Below are 20,454 nucleotides of genomic sequence, written 5' to 3'. Positions count from 1 at the left end.
ATAACTCAAAAAGTAGAACCGGAAATCGACCATCTTTGAATATATTTTAGGTAAAAAGATCGTATCATATAACCGAAACGTAGAAATTTTATGATTTTACTATAAGTATTTTGCCATATACAGATAGTTTTAACTCGTCGTGAGACACCCTGTACCTACAAATTATAGGAAACTACGTTTAAAATTGCGTCTACCATATAAAAGCATTATTTCTATTAAAGGAAGATCTAGAAGTTGTGGAGTTAGAATTTCTATAGGTAATTAATTCTGTTCTTAACAATCCACCTCACTATAATTAGTATAATTAGGTTTTGGAATCGTGATGCTTACCTCCCGTTGAGGAAAATATTGTTTTTGTAAAAAATTGCAACTTTTAATAATAAACAAATTTTATGATGAAAAATTATCAATTGTAACACTTTTTATTATATATAGAATTTTCCCACTACTATAATCTGTTTTTATTTCGAAATTTCGTTGCGTAAAGTAATTTTTAAAAAATACTGATTTTCTTGATAAGGTGAGTAATCTTCGGTAACAAAATTATATTTTATTATCATTATTATCTTTTAGATTAACGTTGCTTTTATTTATACTTTAAATATCAGTAGAAACGTTATAATTTCTCATTTAGTTTTATTTCTCAATTCAGTATATGAGAATACGATAAGTTTTAATTGTTTATGCCAATCAAGCCGACATAATGTGTAAGTACTTTAAACATTAACATCTCGAAATGATTCTATAAATAATGGGATCTCATTTCATTTAAAAATAATTTACCCGAGACCTAAATTGTTTCATTTATAGACAATGCACCATACTAAATACCAGTTGACTAACAGTTATTAGTTTCTGTTCAACTAATTCGCTTAAACACATTCCTGTATATACCTAATAAATGAATGTATTAAAATTAGAGCTTTATTAGAAAAAGTTTTGGATATTTTTGTTAGGTTTTCACCATACCACAATTAGTTCAGTATGGAACCTCCAAAAAATACTTCGGTACCCTAAACTCTTCTACCAAAAATATATACTTAACAATAGAGTTGTGTCGATACCAAAATGTTTCGATTCTCAATACAGATACCATCGATGTATAATAGCCGCTTGTGAAAAAAATTCTCATACTAGAAACAAATTCATAATTTGTTTGAACAACCTACAAACCAATTTGAAAATATCTATGCTTATACATAAATAAAATAAAAAGCAATCAATGGTTTAATAAATCTTTATTCTGAAATTAAATTGGAACAATCCTTAACAGAGGGTCTACGTTAAGCTTTGGTTTTTTGGTTATTGTATCAAAATCATGGAACTACTTTGTCGACACAATAAATGTACCTACCGAGGCAGCCTATTGTTTAAACAAAGACAAATATTTTAACAAATGATTTTTCAGAATATGATTTCATTTTGATAACAATATAAACTGGATTAAAAAATAATTTTTCCGATTCTCGATACCACCAGTTTTTGGACATTGGTGTCGGTATCGATTTTTTGCGATCGATTCTCGATACCGATACCGATGTTCAAGAATCGGTGGTATCGAGAATCGACTCATCCCTACTTAACACGTTGATGGACACTTGTATTCTGTAAACCGACCCCATCTTGTCACTTACGTTTCAAAGTATTTTTGTTACATGTTTTGAGGCATAACATATTGCTTCCACAAATAAATAGAATTGAAAAGATATGTGGACTAATTTTGCCGTCTTGTCCCCCGGAACAAGCCTTTCGTTTGGCGTGGGACGCAGCGGTTATTGCAGTTATAGATAAAAACGAACGGACTAAACGATTTGAAATACTTTATTGATTACTATACTTCCAACAATTTTGGAATTCACTATTTATACCAAGATGCCAATTTTCGAAACATGGAACTGCACAGAGAGCAGGATTACTTTGGCATATCTTGCATCTTAGATTCGTCTCTCTCCTTTTGTTTGTTTTTGCGCAATTTCTGCAGTGCAAAAAATAGGACTTTGTACCATAATATCGTTTTTCGAGGAGACGAATGATATGACATCATTTGGTCGGATCTGTCTATTCGTGACATAAATTTGTTATTTTCAACAACTTCAATGGGCTTTGTTTTTCCCCTCTACTTTGACACATATACTTTTTTTTGCACTTCCAAATGTGCTCATTTCTTCTTTACGACCAATGTTAGCTTGCCTCTTCTATTAGAGCGCAATGTTCCAGTCACATGAGTTTTGCAAAAGTCTATTTGCAAGATTCACGCTATTGTAATAATTGTCCATGAATAAATGGTGCCCTCTGTTTAGATAAGGTTGCATTAGTCTTAGCACAAGAGCTTCAATTTTAGAAAGGTCAACAGAATAAAACAAATTACAATGCATCACAACACGTAATGTTAAGGTCCAATGCGAGTAAATGTAGGTTATGTTCATTCCAGAAGAATATTTTATTTAGAGGCTATGAGGGGCTGCAAAACAGAATACAACTTGCCTGGTGGGGCACCTATCATAGGTCTCATATACTTATTAAGCATGTAGGCCTGCTATAACAGGTCTGATTCCTAAAGCCTATAAAAATATGACGGCTATAGCAGGCGTGCTCCTGTGAACAGGACGGCTATAACAGGCGTGTCCATCAACGTGTTAACGCCAAAAAATAAAGTCTAAAATTACAATAATTACAAATTTAGTGAATGATCACCAAATATTAGCGATCAAATTAATGCGGTATTTCTGCCTAGATATTAGTCCGGGAGCCAGCAACGAAAACACACGACCAAGCTCCTCTTAAGAGATAATTATTAGAATGCATCAGAAAGTTGTATCATTAAAGCCTAGTGAACGTGGTCATTTCCTCCCAACTAATAATGACACTGTAATCTCGATACTCTTTACACAAACACTCTCAATCACACTGTCTTACGCGCGTTTCGATAACCAAGTTATCGTGTTTAGAGACTAAAGGTAAACCCTGTTTCTTCAGACTCTGAAGAAACGCGCGTAATTGTGAGTGTTGGTGTATTCAGTATGAGTATCGCCAACGGTTCCAGAAATTCCAACTTACCAATATATCGAGGAAACACAATAATCAGCTGACTATACTATAGTGTATTATACGTCAGTTGGTGCCTGGAATATAAAAAAAATTATATTTTCGGTGATTTCCCCTCAAATAAAAATTTTCAGCTGGGAGGAAATGACTTATTTTCTTTTTTTTGTTGTGTGGGGGAGGCTAATACCCTTTATCCCTCTCACCAAGCCGCAGCTGACGCTCACTAAGTTTTATTACATAACTTTCTGTTGCATATCACCAATTATCTGTCGAAAGGAAATATTTAACCAAATTTTCACCTGGTTTAGTTCACTGAAAAGGTGGTGGTATTCTCCTAGACTGTTTCTTCTTCTATTTAGGTAGATTTCCTTTCATCCCCCACTTAGTTGACGCTGACATTTCATCAGTATCCTAACTTGTATCAAACAACATTGGACGAAATACAGGATTTTTTATTTTGATTAACGCACAATACACATCACTCTCCAATGGTTTCGGTTGACCTCCTCGCTAAGTGCAGTCGATATCGATCGCGACTAACTTGTAGCATCCACTAGGACCCAGATGAATACATAATTAATACTGTCTATAAAGACGTGGACTAGGCTGTGGAAACAAGTGTCGTTAAAGATTAATACTGAGCTAATTTGCTCATACAGAATTCCAGCTGAGTCGGATTCGGATAGTAAAAATTATGGAAGGCCGTGGGACGAATACATAGAGAAACATTTTAACGAGTGGGAAATAATAATGCCCCTAGAAAAAGTAAATTGGTTACACGACACATGCAATTGCCCAAAGATTATATTTGCAAGCATCTTGTTGGATTAGCAAATCGGCTTCAGCATTTCTAGCCATCTTCAGAGGCAAGGGCTATTCCGATTGGCATGAAACGCAAAAGAGGACGACTAGCCAAAGCTGAGAAAGCATTAATTAGAGATTTTTGAAATGTTTATTATTACGAGGGCCCTTTTTATTTTTCAACCTAATCGTTCAATAACAATAGAGTACAAAACACATCTTGAAACTTCCGGAAATTCCGTAGACAAAGCAGTAAAGGTGAATCTGTGGTTTTCTTTAACCATTCTGTCAACTCCTTGGCCCCCTTCATCATGCACATCTTTAAACTTTCGACATCATTTACGCACAACACAAGCATCCATGAAGTTTCCACCATACACACGATTCATTCTCCGATGGACTTCTGGAGCACTATGGCATTCAGTCTATAGAAAAGGAATCACACTTGGCGGGAGCATTAATAATGGCAGACATGTTTACGTGGCTGTAGCACAACGCTGACTGATGCATGAATGTCAACAATAGCGAAGTTGAGTGCGAGAGCTTCGTAGTCTGTACGGAGCGATCGGAGGTTGAAAAAAAACCGTCCCCTTTTAGTTAGTTTTCAAAGGACTGATCTTTACGTTTGTTTTTAATAAAGGATTTTAAAATTGTAAGAGTTTTATTTTTTAACCTTTGTTTGAATAAACGTTCAAGAAGTGGTTAATTAATTTAGAGACATAAATAGCTCGGTCTTAGTAAAAAATCTTATAATAATAAAGGGTGAAACTTTAGAAGTTTGTTTACTATTTTGTACATTGAAATGCAGTTTTAATTTTGATAATCATTTACTATTTTTGGCTATTACATTTTACTATATCTGGTGGGAAGTTAAAAAAAGCCCTTAACTATTAGAATAGAGAAATTTTGAGGTTACCGAGAAGAAAACAAGCGATATATTTTAATAAACCTTCTTCCTATTTTATTCAATTTGATTCTGTAAAATACTTGTCTAAAAGATTATCTTATGAAAGTAACATTTCCGTAGTTTAGTGTTTGTTATTTATCCGGCTCTCGGGTAAATAGTCACTTCCAAAGCATATCTGAAGCGGTCTTTGTATACACATCTACCTTGCTCTATATAACTGAATCTTCCAGAACGCTATTTAAATTTGCTTCATGTGGTACGAAAATTGCACTGCGCAAACATGTAACTTCTACGCTTATATTTCATTTCAGTTAGTAGCTACTATATTTTAAGTGATATTTCTTGTGAAAGAAACCCCATCAAATTTTGGGGCAAGAAAAGAGGAAAATCAATATGAGATGAAGTCAAGGTTACATCTTTCACAATTTGTTTTACATAGGAATAAGTATGTAGTAGCATTTTCGGCATGGATGTTAGTTGTAGTCATTCGATTTTTTAAGATTAATTTGAAGATTTCTAACAACATATTTTATTGAGAGAATTATTTTAAAGATTCACAATACACGGTTCGGATTAATTAATAATGACATTTTAAATTTTGCGTTTTTTTTTATTACAAATTAGTTCAATATATACATATAGGTAATTTGTCTAATGCTAAATGACATTTCATTCTTAAATTTATTTTATTTTTGTTTATTTTGAAAATTTTTTTGTACAATTCTTTATTTAATGATTAAATGTGTAATTCTGTTAATTGTGACCGAAAATTTTTCATTCATGAATCCTTTTTAAATCAACAATATATCCATAAAAAATGGAATTACCTGATTATTATGTATATATGTATCCCTATATACATAATACCTATATATTTTTAACCAGCTTTTGGTTGTAATACGGAAGAGAATCTCGTGGTTTTAAGAATTTTAATGTGGATTTATTTATTTTTTTCTATTATGCGTACTTGATTGGTTTTTGTTTCATTCATTTACCATCAAGGATGTAACAAATTTAAAAATATCGAATATGTACGATGCATAATCGGGTTTGCTCGGTGAAATAAGTGAAATAAAAATCAATTATAGGTATTAGTATTGATAAAATATTTTATAAAATGAGTGTTCTTAGTGACATTTTTACCATTGAGGTAGGACCTACTTAAGGAATGTTTCTTTTTTTCTTTTATGTGATTTTTCCAAGATATTCTATATATACCCATATTGGTTATGGTTAGAATGTTTCATAGAATAGTTTTTGTGTGACGTACCCATTTTTCACCATGGATATACCCCCATTTAAATTTATTACAAATGGAAAAAAATAAATTATATAACAATCGCATTAAATCAGCAATTTTTTTTTTCAAAATTATTAAATTATTAAAACAATTTTTTTTATATTTTGTAGCTTTTTTTCTTCTAATTTAAAATTCAAAATATTTTACCCACCTTATAGTTTGCGTTATATACAACAAATAGTAATAATACGATCGATTTTGATATTTATATTTTAATGAATGTAACGCCCTTTTGCTTTTATTATTTCGGTGCATAATTTTGGCATTTTCTGTAACAATTTTGACAAACAATCGTCGTCTAATAGGTTCAATTCGTTTTTCCTTTGACTTGCGCACAAACACTTTTCTCTTAGACCCAAAAACCTCAAACTTTGACTCAATTGGGTTGAGGTCTGACCACTATGACGGACAAATCATTGCTTCAGTAAATTTTTTCTTTCCAATTCTTTCAAATACTCTTTGCACAGCCTCGAGGAATGCTTGGGATCGTTGAAAATAAATCGACGACCAAGCCAAGCAGACAACTGGATTATAATTAAATTGAGTCATCGTTCGAACTGAACGATAATTCCTAATAATTAGAGTAATTTTCATTTTTGAAAATCAAAGAGTTTAATTGTAAAATGCTGTATACTACATATATATTCCGAAAATGTATTTTTATTTTTCGATCAAATTTCGATTATAATTCAGGCGATCGCTGGAAATTAGAGAAGTGCTGGGGGGAAACGGGTAGCTGGGTAGATACATAACTATTCATACCCTCCGCTTACTCAACATCCGATACCAAAAAAATAACTTTTCCAATTGGCGCCAGAGATGAAGGGTAAAAAAACCCCATCCATTTTCCTCAAGTATCTCGGATCGGAAGACACCAGATTTCTGTCTGATGCTAGGAGGAAGGGGAAGTTATTTATTCGGATATATTTGGGGAAAACCACCTCTCTACATTACTCCATAATCCAAACCATAACCTGATATGAAATAAACGTCTACTGCACCTTACTCATATCATATTCTACAAAGGATCTCGTCTATTCTCAGGTGCAGCCAATATAAGCTCTGGCTCTATACCAACAACACCATTTAAGTCAATATAGACATAAACCGAGCCGTGATTCGTATATCGAATATGGCAATGACTTTTTGGAAATCAAACTATCGCAGGACCGCAAGTTAATCTCATTTAATTAGTTATTTCTACAGAGGAAGCGAATCCTACATCAGGGCCATCTCGAATGAATCAACCCTAGCCAATATTAAAAATATTCGATTTTATTATCTTGGCAATGTCTCCAATTTTATTTAAGATATGTATAAAGATTTTCTTGTTTTGTAGTCAAATAACTGTTAAACTTCGTTAATATATTCTGTTTGAACAATACACACTATTCAATAGAGTAAACCTTGTAAATTATTATGGTATTGGGGATGTTTCATACAGGAACACAATTTTTTAAACACTTCATTAATTTTTTCATGGTGATAAAGATGTAGTTCAAGGTTAGTATAATAATTTGATTCGCTTCATACATTTTCAAAAGCGGCCAATCATTGTAATCGTGTATTCTCATCGAGGGTCAATACCAAGGAGATTATTAACAATTTGTTTCTAAAAATTGGTATAAAATAATTGAAGAATACATTGTTTACTTAGGTGAAGCTAGATATGGAATTGAAATTATTGGAAAAAAAACATTTGTAAGAGAATACAGAATGCAAAAAAATGCTTTTTGAACTATGATGTGATCTGTGATATCAATCTACCCACCCCACGCATATTCCAGGACCATGAAATCCCATTCTAACATTAAAAACATTAGATTAGAAGAACTAGGGCTTAAAGGCCGTGAATCTACTGCCCCAACACTTGTTCCTGGTTCCTTACAGAAACGACAAGAGTCTATCCAATTTTCTCTAGCTGGACACTCTTCTTAGCTCATTTTTGCTCAATGAAAGGGGCTTTTGAAATATTAGTTGGTACAATAAGAAAGAAAACTCCTCTATTGATTCATACCTGGGGTCTTACTTCAGATACCTGGTCCTATGAAAGGAGTTGCCCCGATTGTTTTCATCAAGTGATCAGCTTGTTTGAGATTGAGATAGCGAGTTTAATAACAACATAACAAAACTAAAATTTTTCCCAAGTATATTTCGTATTTTTATTTTCTCATTCTTAATCATATAAATCACATTGGATGAGTCTATTGTTGTTGATTGTTTCTAGGTGTTTTCACCAGCTGTGATGACGGTTTTCAAATAACTCTGACTAATATTTCTAACACTTGTTTCATTTATTTATTTTTGTCATTTTTGTAACATCTTTGACCGTTTATTTGTATTGTATATATTAGGGTGCTTTCACAGCAAACAACTGGTCCAACAAAACAGGCATCACGGAGGATCCGGAGTGCCGTTGGTGCATGGAGAAGGACGAAAATGCAGACCAGTTATCTATGAGTGCCCTTCACTCATACGAGCGCGGTTTGAACACCTGGGCAAACCTCACAATCTGCCTAATGACATCAAAAGGTTGCCTGATCGGCTTCTCAAAGAACATTAGCCTTTGGTAACGTCAAGTCGGGCACGACGGGTCTATCTGAAAGCTCCCTGGCCGCCCACAACTACTAACTATTAGGATGCTTCAACAAAATTTTCAATTTTATGTTTCTATTTGATATAAAAAATCTTCACCAAAGATGAGCCTTGTATCTCAACTCTAAGGGGTCGCTATTTTTTTTTTATTAAAAGTCGAACTTATGAAAAACTCTATAATAATATATGATTTCCATGCCATGGAGACTAGTTATAGCCATTAAGAAAATTAGTAGCTTTTGAAATTTGGAAGAATATCTTATATTTTTTTTCGCATAATTTTTTAAAATTTTTACGCAAGTATTAGTATTAGTAAGTATTATATTTTTATGGATTATAAATTTCAAAAATGGTTGTCAGTACGTGGTATAGGTAGTAGCACTCATGTTAATAAAATAATTGAATTATATGTATGATTACAAGTAATCATGGATTATAGTTTTTTAATATATTACTTTATATTAATTTTCCAACGAAAAAATTAAAGATTTTTATTTCAGTAGTTAGTTTATTGTTAATTCAATAATTTTTAGAGTACAATATATTTAAGAAAAATATTCTTTTTCAATGCGCTATTAAATAGATTTATTTTCCAATGGCGAGTGTTTTTTCGGACAATTCGGAAATTGTTTAGGACTGTTACTAGTATTCATGACTTATTGTAGAGTTTTTCATAATTTCGAAGACTTAAGTTTAAGAATATAAATTGGTTTTTTGTAGAAAATTGCGTGAACAATTGCGAGCCCTTAAAGTTGAGCTACAGGGCTCATCTTTGGTGAGGATTTTTTTATACACAATAAAAACAATTGAGATGGTAAAAGCTGAAAAAAAAAACTAAAGGAAAAACATATTTCTTTTTCAAACTAAAGTTCCCTGCATGGTTTTTCCGCTATTTTGCTCAATTTTTTCCTGTCCTGGGTATTACTCCACCATATTCGAATTCCCATTTTGTTCAAATCATTTGTTACTTGACTTGCTCATTGGCTTTTGGGTCTTCCTCTGGGCTGGTTTTCTAAGGGCTCCCATTCTGTTATTTTTTTAACTTCACCATTATTTTTCATTCGTTTTATGTATCCTAGCCAACGTATAGACTATTTATTTTTGAAAATATTTGAATTCAAAGAAGTTACACTTGTGATTCTTCTTGTAAAATAATCCAAATATCAGTAAATTTTTTTGTTGATTTAAGGTATTACTGTTTTAAATATCACAGATATAAGAAAATCAAACATTTCTATTACGGAATAATATAATGAGGATGGGTTGGAATAGATATTTTATGGTTTCCTTTAGTAGGAAACCAATTAATTACCCATGAATTTACATATGTACTGAAATAGGAAATCTACGTCATCTTCTTATCAGAAGTATTCGTTTGGTGAAAAAGATTGTGGTATAATCTGAACCATAATGTTGTTCGTAGTTTTCGGTTGAAAACAATACCAATCAGTGTTTGATTGAACTTATAAGTTGTATATTTAAATAACTATAGAAAAATAGTGTTCTTTCGAAAAATTCGAGCTGATTTATTTCTGAGAATAATAACAGCATATATCAACAAATTTTGACGGTTATTGTACATGTAATAACAAAACCTATGAACTCTACAATTATTTATGTTTATGAATTTATAAAATTGTTATCCAAGAGGTCATTCGATATGAATGTTTACAGAATGGCAATCATTGGCGACTACAAAATAAAGAGGACCCTCGTATTTCAACTTCGGCAACAGCTGCGAACTTGTCGTCCCTTGGAGATTCAAATTCGGCTCTAAATAAAAAAATGAACAAAGACAACAACATACGGATGGTTATGCAGGAGATAGAGCCTCTTCAGGTCAATAAGGAAGAACCGGAAGTTGAAATTATAGAAGAAAAGATAAAGCTCAAGTTAAAAAATGTGAAAACTCAAGTAAGTTTTTTATTTAATTTCAGAAATTCATAATAATGAAGTTATTGGTTAGTTGAATTAATTTTCTTTTCAACATAATAACGAAGTTTTATCTTATACATATATTTCTAAAATATAGGTCATCAAAATAAACAAATTAAAAATGATTTTTTCCTAATTTAAGGTTGAATTTAACGATTTACCATGTGTTGAATAAACTTTTTCGTAAAAAATATACTTCTATGGTTTCAAAGAAATTTTATTAATCAAAATACTCTCATAATTCTCATAATTCAAATACCTCATAATTCTTCCAGTGAGGTTCTAATAAAGGGATTCTTGTGAGAATGTAAAAGACTACTTTTTCGTTCGATGGAAATCGTGTTCGATGCAAGTGTTGTACTACTACTAAAACATTATCTAGAACACCTAACCTTAATTCTCTTTCGAGTCGAGGTACCGTGATTGCACCACTCCTCAGCCTCTTGTTATAATTACGGATCATAATGGTAGATCCAAATTTCATCTATAGTTATCAAACGAGGCACAAAAACATTTTTGCCCTTCCTAAAATGCTCTAAACATTGGTGAGAAATCGTATACGAATATTTTTGTTCCGTTGTTAGCTAATGCTGTTATGCTAAATCCGTTCTGTTACTTAAAATATTGTTTAAATTCTTCTAAACTTCTACTAAATCTTATTTAGTAAATCTAATCATAACCTGCAATTTTCTGGTGTTGCTGCACTTTTTGGTGTCTTTCAAGTGGATGATCTTTAAGAGTACTTTTAAATACAGTAGCCCTATTCTAACTAAAGGTGAAAAGTTCTTATATACTTTCAACAATCGTTCATGTATTTGTTTTGGTGTTACACTACCCAAAACTAAGTTTTTCCATTTTATAAAAGTTCTTAACAAAACAAAATTGAGCACTACCAATGAGTTCACCTTTATTTAACTAATAACAAATCTTTTGCAAAAGTTCGGTCTGTTTTTGGTTACTTAAAATTAGGACTAAGTTGGAATGCTTTGAATCATTGGTGATATTCAGAGAGTGAAGAAAAACTGTTTAGCTGAAGAAGATCTTGAGAACTTGAGAGTGTTGGTGTAGTGGAGGTATAGAATTTTATGAAAATATGTGCATTATTTTTACGCATTCTAGAATTTTTAACTTAATTTCAATTACAACATTCATTGTATTATTGATTAATCTACTACTAGATTATGGCTTACTTTGTTAAAGTAACACCTAGGAATTCATCCTCAAATTGAACGTAAGACAACTTCAAAATATATGGTTTGAATTTTTCCACTCATATTCTAGTTTCTTCGATGATGGGAAGATCACTTCGCAAAAGCTTGGATTTATAGTTAATAAAAAGTTTTCCCTTTCCAAAATTTACTGCAAGCTCCAATATATTCGTTTTTGTTATATATAAATACTAGTATGTATTGATATCTAGTTAGCCTAGACCAGTTCCATGCATAAACAAAATATTTCGTTACCATAGCAACGAACAATAACTTATTAGAAGTTTCAGTGTAAAGTTTGACGTCAAAAAAGTGAACCAGAGTTACGCAATAAATTAAAAGAAAAAAGATATCCACCGAAATTGTGAAAATCGAAAAATTTGAGTATCGAGCCATTGTCAAGTACCTACCTGTATTTAAAAGGGTTAAGAGGTAAGCAGATTTACGAAGATATGCTTAATACCTTTGGTGATCAATGTCCTTCGTATGCGACCGTGAAAAATTGGACTGCAAAGAGGTAAATTTTCCATCGAAGATGATGACCGATCGGGAAGGCCAGTTTCTGTGTCAGTCCCCGAAAATATCGATGCAGTTCATGACATGATTTTATTAGACCATCGAATTGGGCTAAAAAGGATATCTAAAACACTGAATATTTCATACGCACGCGTTCATCATATAGTTCACGGCAATTTGGAAATAAGAAAAATTGCTGCAAAATGGATCCCCAAATGTTTGAATGTTGAACAAAAGCGCGCAAGGGTAGAAGCATCGCGTTCGATCTGTGCTCAATTTGAAAACGATGTAGGCTTCTTAAACCGAGTTATTACTATGGATGAAACTTGGGTACATTTCTAAGATCCACAAACAAACAATCTATGGCGAATGGCGATACTCTGGTTCTCCAAGACCTAAGAAGTTTCGTGTCCAAAAATCTGCTGGAAAAGTTCTTGCTTCAGTTTTTTGAGATTGCCATGGAGTAATCGTGATTAATTTTTTGGATAAGGGTAGAACAATAACTGGAGATTACTATTCGACATTACTGACTACTCTACGGGAAAAAATTAAAGAGAAAAGACATGGAAAGCTGTCCAAAGGTGTTTTGTTTTTGCAGGAAAAGGCCCCTGCATACAAATCTCATGTTGCCATGCAAAAAATTCGTGATTTAGGGTTTGAATTACTAGAACACCCTCCTTATTCACCAGATTTAGCTCCGTCCGACTAATATCTCTTTCCTCAACTGAAAAAGAGTTTAAAAGGTCGTAAATGTGTCTTCCAACGAGAAGGTAATAAAAGCTATGGAGTTCTGGTTTGCAGAGCAAGAAGAAACATTTTTTTTAAAGGTCTAGAGACTTTGCAGATTCGCTGTAATAAATGTATCCAATTAAGAGGAGAACATGCTGAGTAATAAAATATTTTGACATTGAAGTTTTGTTTGTTTCTATAGTAGGCTAAGAATTTTTCAATATATCATCGTATAAAAGGCCAAAATAAGGGAAATTCACATAAAAACTAAAGATACACAAAAAAGAATATATCTAAGGACGAATAGTTGGGAAGATATTCGTTATTAGCAAAATAAAATCAATTCAGAAGACACTCATGATTCCATAACTAGCAATTGCGCAATTACATTCGTATATAGTGTGATAGTTTGACCATCTTGAGTTATTTAGAAGTACACTAAACCTTCATAATTCCACCAGACACACAAGACGTTCCGCTCGAATCGCCTTCTCTTCGCGATGTGTTCTGGTAATCTTCCTTAGTCTAACCACGATTTCCCATGTTCGACTTGTGTAGATAAATCCATTTTTTGGCAGGGGCAAGGAGCTGTTCACACACATCTACTTGACGTTTCGTTGGAACCTCGGTTAATTCGACAACTTTTTTAGAACGTTCAAGGGAGTCCGATAATAAGCCAGTGCTGGTACTATCTTGGTCTTCCACTGCTTCCCTTGTAACCTCAATATCCCACGCACGTAGACAACCTGAGCGCTGATGATCTTCAAGCGTCAAATCTCTATTATTAAAACAAGGTTGTGTTCTTCTTATGAGACACCCTCGATATTATTTCATCTTTTTGTTCCCAGTTAAATAATATCAAAATTTATTGATTTAGCAATTAATTGTTATTAAATATGTATTATGTCTATTGATAACATAAATTATTATAATGATAACCAAAAGCTTAAAATAGATTTAATATTACTTAATATTACGAAATGAGATTGCCATGGAACTATTTTTATGACATTCCAGTGCCACTGTTTTGATATATAAAGGGTATATTACCATAATTTAAAGCGCACTCTCCCCCACATTTAGCCGTAGTCAAGGGATACAATTCGGAGAAAAGTATTTCTGCCTCAGCCCCTCTCACTGTGGGGTTGCGGAGATGTTATCTACTAGTTTTAACTCAGTACATCACTGAGAAATCCTCACTGGTGTTCAAGTCCAATAAGATCTCAGAGAAATACGAGCGAGTGGACATTCAGAAGAAGACTTAAGGTAGGTAACCTTGATTCAAAAAGATCGACTACTGGCCCCAAATTAACCCCAGCCCAGCGAAAATCCTGTCGGATAACACGTGCGGTGCTGTATAAAAAAGAAGTGGCTTTTGGAAGAGACTTCTGGATGGTTTGGGCGGACAAGTAAAAACCGAGTTGGTTTTTTTAAAACTGGCAGTGGAGCAGCGGGATTAATGACGCACCGATATATAGAATAAATTTTAGGGGATTACGTCGTTCCCTACGTCAGTTTCGTAGGCGAAAGCTTCATCTTAATGTAGGACAATGCCCGTTTATATATTGAAGTACGGCAGTATTTACAGTATGTCGAAACTACTGCTATGCATTGGCCAGCTAGTAGTCCGCATTTAAATCCTATCTAGAATTTATAGTATTTAGTTAAGAGAAAAGTTCGGGCTAGAAATCTTGCACTAGGCACGAAATTGGGCCTCAAAACGGCGCTCGCTGAAGATTGGGATAGCAAGGAAAGGAACACTAAATATTTATGTGTTGATTTCAAGACGAATCTAAACTTGTATTTTCTTTACCAAAGAAATAATTCAATAACAACATAGACTACCACTCATTAAGATGAGACTGATGGTTTTGAGATACTAAAATCAGAAAACAGAAAAATAATGGAAGCTATAGAGAGTTTTGACGACGAGCGTGTGACTTGAGTCGATTTTTTTTGCTCACGAGTGTATGTAATTGTTAAGTATAGAATATCTTACGTACTCTTTTATCGATCCCTCGTATAACGTTTAGCAAGTTTCAAAGTACTGCTAATTGTAAATGTATCATTAATTCTTAGTATATAACTTAGGACTGTTTTCAATGGAAAAAAGAGGGGGTTGGTATGTGATAAAGTCACTGTATAAAAATTCATTGCGAAGCCTGCAGGTTGTTGAAAAACTTTGCATTGTATACTGATATGAATATAGCCGATAAGTCAAAATTCTTCGAATGTATTCGTTAAATATGAATAACGCGGTAATACTTTGTGTTATTAATTCGTTTCGTTGTAATTTTCATTCTGCTTAAATCTTTTATTTACTGAGCGCTTTTTTTATTATACTGATAGAAATTTTGCGAACTAATCCGATGTTTATAGCTTTTTGCAGCTGTTGCAGTATCATGGGTTTCCCTTATTATTGGATATTCAACTGCTTATACATCACCGGCCCAATTGTCGCTTGAACGAGATTTCAACCTTACCAATAACGAGGTAAGTTATTTTGTTATAATCTTTTTGTAAATTTCTTATTTAGATCTTCTTTTTTATGGTTTCATTGATAAGTTATCTTAATTTTAGGTCTCTTTTAGTTGAAACTTCAAGATTTTATTTGCGTTAAAACGAAGTTTCATTGAAAAGAGGTCTAAAATCAACAAGATCGACAAAACCCTTTTGTATATATAAAAATAAAGTTCTTTAAACTTTCTACTTCTTCAAACCTTTTTATGTTTTTCTTGGATTATCATCTTAATTTTGGATCTGTTTCGAGACAAAATTAGTTACATATTTTGATAAAGAACGAAATAGATTGAAACGTGAATTTTATACCTGTTCTTTTAAATTAATTTCTTTACCAAAAGAAACCTAAAAACAAAAAAAAATACAGAGTAGTTAATTTTTAGATTTGATAGATAATTTTAAGAGCCCTAATTTACACAGTATTTTTTCGTCATTTCCATTAACTTTATCGGTATAATAAAAAAAAAATTCATCCATGTTTTTAAAACAATTTTGTGTTTATCTGGAATGGCGAATTTCCGTCTTTTCGAAAGTTTATATTAAAAAGAGATAGGTAATATGTTCCTCCATAGTAGGATATGCCAGTTAAAATAAGCTACATACAGTGCAATGATTGGACACTGCGTTCCATTCTAGTGTTTTTGCAAACCCACTAGTATTACGCCACGTGCCGAATATGTGTGCATATGTTTTTCCATTTAACTCAATTGTCAGACCACCACACGCTACGCCACTCCATCCCACGTGGGACGCCAAAATTCTCAGATGTAACCGACACGTGTTAAGACCTGTGAATGCCCCTTTCTTGCCTTTGTATGTCTATGAACAAGTTTTATCGCATTGAGTTCATATTTATTGTTCTAATAAAGTACTCAAAGCTACTGAAAGTGTTTATGTTCAAAATTATAAAATAAAATGAGCGTGTCGTCACGTGGCGTGTTACAAATGTGTACACAACAATGTACCACGCGAAACGACGTCGCATGGCGTGGAGTAGCGTGGCGTATTGCTAGTGAGTTTTGACAGTTAGCCTCGCTCAAATAACTGGCAGTTGTCTATTACGGGTTTTAATGCAACCGTCGACTAGAATTAGATATATTATAATGATAATTTTTGTTTCAGATGTCGTGGATGTCCAGTTTTATGCCTTTAGGAGCTTTGCTTGGCGGTTTAGGAGGGGGTACATTGATTGATACTTTGGGTAGAAAATGGAGTATTATGTTAACGAACGTTTGTTTCTTGCTATCTTGGTTGATGTGCTTTTTTGCCTCTAGCTACATCTACCTCTACATAGGAAGAATAATAGTTGGTATTAGTGTTGGTGTAGCTTCCTTAACTTTGCCGGTTTATACTGCGGAAAGTTTGCAACCAGAAGTAAGAGGCTCTCTGGGTCTTTTACCCACAGCTCTTGGTAACATGGGTGTGTTGATCTGTTTCATCTTTGGAATGTTTTATGAGTGGAAGGTCTTAGCTCTTATAGGTGCAATACTGGCTGTACCATTTCTAATAATGATCTGGTTTATACCTGAAACTCCAAAATTCTTACTAGGTAAAGGAGATTTACATAAGGCTCAGAAAGCATTACAATGGCTTCGTGGAAATAAGACGGATATCGAAAGTGAGTTTGCTGATCTTCAGAAGATTCAAAAAGAATCTAATGAACTCAATTCTAGCATATTGGACCTTTTTTCTAAAGACAACTTGAAATTACTATCGATAGTGTTGGGATTGATGTTCTTTCAACAATTTAGTGGTATAAATGCGGTTATATTTTATACAACTAAAATATTCAAAGAGTCTGGTTCGAGTCTTGATGAAAAATATTGTACAATGATTGTAGGGGTGGTTAATTTTGTTTCAACATTTATAGCTACATTGATAATAGATCGATTGGGTAGAAAAATTTTATTATATATATCAAGTGTATCTATGGTAGCTTCATTAGCTGTTTTGGGTGCGTATTTTTATTTGAAAGACGTGTCCCATTATAACGTATCAACTATTGGATGGGTGCCTCTTGTAAGCTTCATGGTATACGTTTTGGGTTTTTCTCTGGGTTTTGGACCGATTCCGTGGTTAATGATGGGGGAAATTTTACCAGCTAAAATTCGAGGACCAGCTGCTTCGATATCTACTGCATTTAACTGGACGTGCACCTTTGTAGTGACTAAAACTTTCCTACTCATCATTGACGCCATTGGAAATTATTATACTTTTTGGATGTATGGATGTATTGTTGGGGTTTCCTTGCTCTTCTCCTACTTCATCGTGCCAGAAACAAAAGGTATAAGTTTGGCAGATATTGAGAGAAAATTAACTGGAATCAAAACTAAGAGAATCAATTCTATAGCTAATCTTAAACCCATGCCAACTAATGTGGGATAACCAATAGATAAATTATTTTTCTTGTGTTAAGGTTTTTTGAAAAATATTCCTTTCGCTCATTCAAAAACGTTCGCCAAAAATAATTTGTAATTTATACTTTTGAAAGTTTGAAGTAGAGATAATTAATTATCTTTTGTACTGTATTCGCTTCTAATTCATAGCTTGTTGAATTGAATTGGGAAAAGAATAAAAAAAAATTGATTTGATTTGATCAAAATTAAAAATTATCCTAAAAGTACTCATCCCACCTTATTCCTGGTTTGCAGCATCCAATTTTGCTATTTTTAGAGTCTAAATACATGAAAATCTAAGAAAAATTATGGATATTCAAAATTTTTCATATCTGGTTGTTTCTCTCTCATATTTTCGATTTTTTGTTATTAATATACTACCACATTTTAAAATTGTACATTTTCACACGAAATTTTACTTATCGCCATCGAATTACATGCTTTGTTAGTTTTGTGCACTCGACATCTCTACTGTGCGATGCCTTTTTGACTTGCTACACATATATTCAAAACTTTTTGAACTCTATGATTTCAAGGAACCGTAAATATCGTAAAACCATAGATATATTTATGTTCGAGTGTCCTGAATACTATCTAATTTCGGAACGTTTTTATTTCCCCCAAAAAAATATTTGTATTTAAAACAACAACGAAGTTTGAATATCTGACATTCCTAATTCATAATAATTTAAAAATTTTATATAAATTTTATACAAAATAAAACGTAGCTGGATTCTGATTGTCTAAACTTGTATAAAATGTACTATTAAATGTCGTCAAACGTTCTTTATCAATAGAACGCAATTAAATACATTATATCATACAACTATGTTATTTATTTTATAATAAATATTTTTATATATTAATAAACATGTTTTTTATTCCACCAGATTGCTCAGCTCTAAAATATTGTTTTATTACTTTGTACTATACTATACCATAAATTTAAAGCGATACCAAACGATTTTGTAAATCTCAATCAGCAAACTTTCATCATTGGATGTTTAGGTCGTGATAGTACGTTAAGGTCGGGTTATACGAAACGGATTAGGCCGGTGAAACTTATTGAGCTAGTAGCTGCGGTAATGAATATCGGGACAACGCTATATTATTAGTCAACTAATTCATAATAGTTGCTCTAATTTCGATATGTATCGAAATATTTAATGAAAAAATTCAATATAACATGAGGTTTCGGCCAGCAGTATGTTCTGATCATATTCAATGAGTGCGAGAGAAACAGCGAAATCAATGAGAGCGAGCGTGATGTCACAGTGACGTTGTGTTACGTCTTAGGGGCACCGCCATTTTTATTCCAACAACCGGCCATTGTTAATACACGTGGCACCATCTGTTCGATGATAGCCACATGGCGCCGTCATTTTTATTTCAATAGTCCCCATTGTTATATTTTATTTTTTTTTTTTAATAAAAAATTTAGTTCATAATTTTTGTTTTTATATAGTTTCATTTTACATTTGGAACTTAATTTGGCAAAAGGCGCATATAAACGATTTATTTTACAAAAAAATCATTATGGAATGATATAAATTTAAAATAGGACATTCTATTTCAAATAAAAATTAATTAAATCACGAGATATTATTGAATATTTCACCAGATCGATTAAAAGTGAAAATTTAATTAGAAAATTCGATTCAATCATCCACACAGAGTAAGTTATATAAAGTGTGGTAATAAAAATATTTAAATGGAAATTTTTATTTTTATTGATATTACTAGCAGCGCCATCTATTGCAATCTGTATAGAAAATATAATTATTACCATCTATATACAATGAAATATTAAATTAATTATTACTAATTGATTTTTAAGTGGATTTTTTAATGGATTCAATTATTATCATCAGAAGTAATTAATATTCAAAATTTCAAGACTTAATACTGAGAGAAATTTAGTGTAATATTCATTATAATTAATTAATTATAAATAAATCTATCTCTTGGGTACGGACAAATTTCGTTACATCTTTGTTAGTTGGAACATTGAAAAATATAAAAAAACGACAATATTAACTTTTCTTATTTAACCTTTCAATAACTTTTGACAACAAAAAATTTTTATAGGTGCAATCTCGCGTGATTCGAGCCGTCAATTATAGTCACGTGGTGGAAATAGTTGTATGGTCAAACCTATGGAGGGTAGAGGCAAGGGGAACCGTCTTGTATGGGGGATTAATTGAAAAAGTGTCCAGCTGTAAACAGCAAATTAGCAGTTATATATTTTATGTACAATTTTAGAATGAATTTATGCATTAATAGTTTTTTTTAAATAGTTAAAACTTTCAAAAAAGCATTTAATTTACTATCCTTTTCTAATAGTTTGTGGCGCTGTTTTTAAAATTTTACCACTTGCTACTATAGCGCCACCTTAATTTGGTTCCCTTCATCACACACTTTTCGATACAACCGAGATGGTTCTTTTTACCTCTACCCTCCATAGTCAAACCATAAATGGATGGGTCAAACGTGGAGAATTAT

General features: G+C 32.5%; 1 protein-coding gene across 2 annotated transcripts; it reads left to right on the top strand.

Moving 5' to 3' along the window:
* Window positions 1-617: 617 nt before the first annotated feature.
* On the top strand, window positions 618-18,778 carry LOC130895930 (facilitated trehalose transporter Tret1-like). 2 transcript variants are annotated; one of them, XM_057803579.1, is made up of 4 exons: window positions 618-707; window positions 10,323-10,562; window positions 15,416-15,529; window positions 16,679-18,778. In XM_057803579.1, the coding sequence occupies exons 2-4, from the start codon at window positions 10,434-10,436 to the stop codon at window positions 17,939-17,941; spliced, it is 1,506 nt and encodes a 501-aa protein (XP_057659562.1). In that variant the 5' UTR covers window positions 618-707; window positions 10,323-10,433; the 3' UTR covers window positions 17,942-18,778. The 2 variants fall into 2 exon arrangements, with proteins under 2 accessions (XP_057659562.1, XP_057659571.1); XM_057803588.1 differs by lacking the exon at window positions 618-707 and adding an exon at window positions 4,955-5,198.
* Window positions 18,779-20,454: the final 1,676 nt, after the last annotated feature.

This window comes from Diorhabda carinulata, chromosome 1 (assembly GCF_026250575.1).
Source record: "Diorhabda carinulata isolate Delta chromosome 1, icDioCari1.1, whole genome shotgun sequence".
In the NCBI taxonomy this organism is placed as follows: domain Eukaryota; kingdom Metazoa; phylum Arthropoda; class Insecta; order Coleoptera; family Chrysomelidae; genus Diorhabda; species Diorhabda carinulata.
Note: the sequence above shows the minus strand (reverse complement) of the source record. Positions and strands in the feature narration are given on the sequence as shown.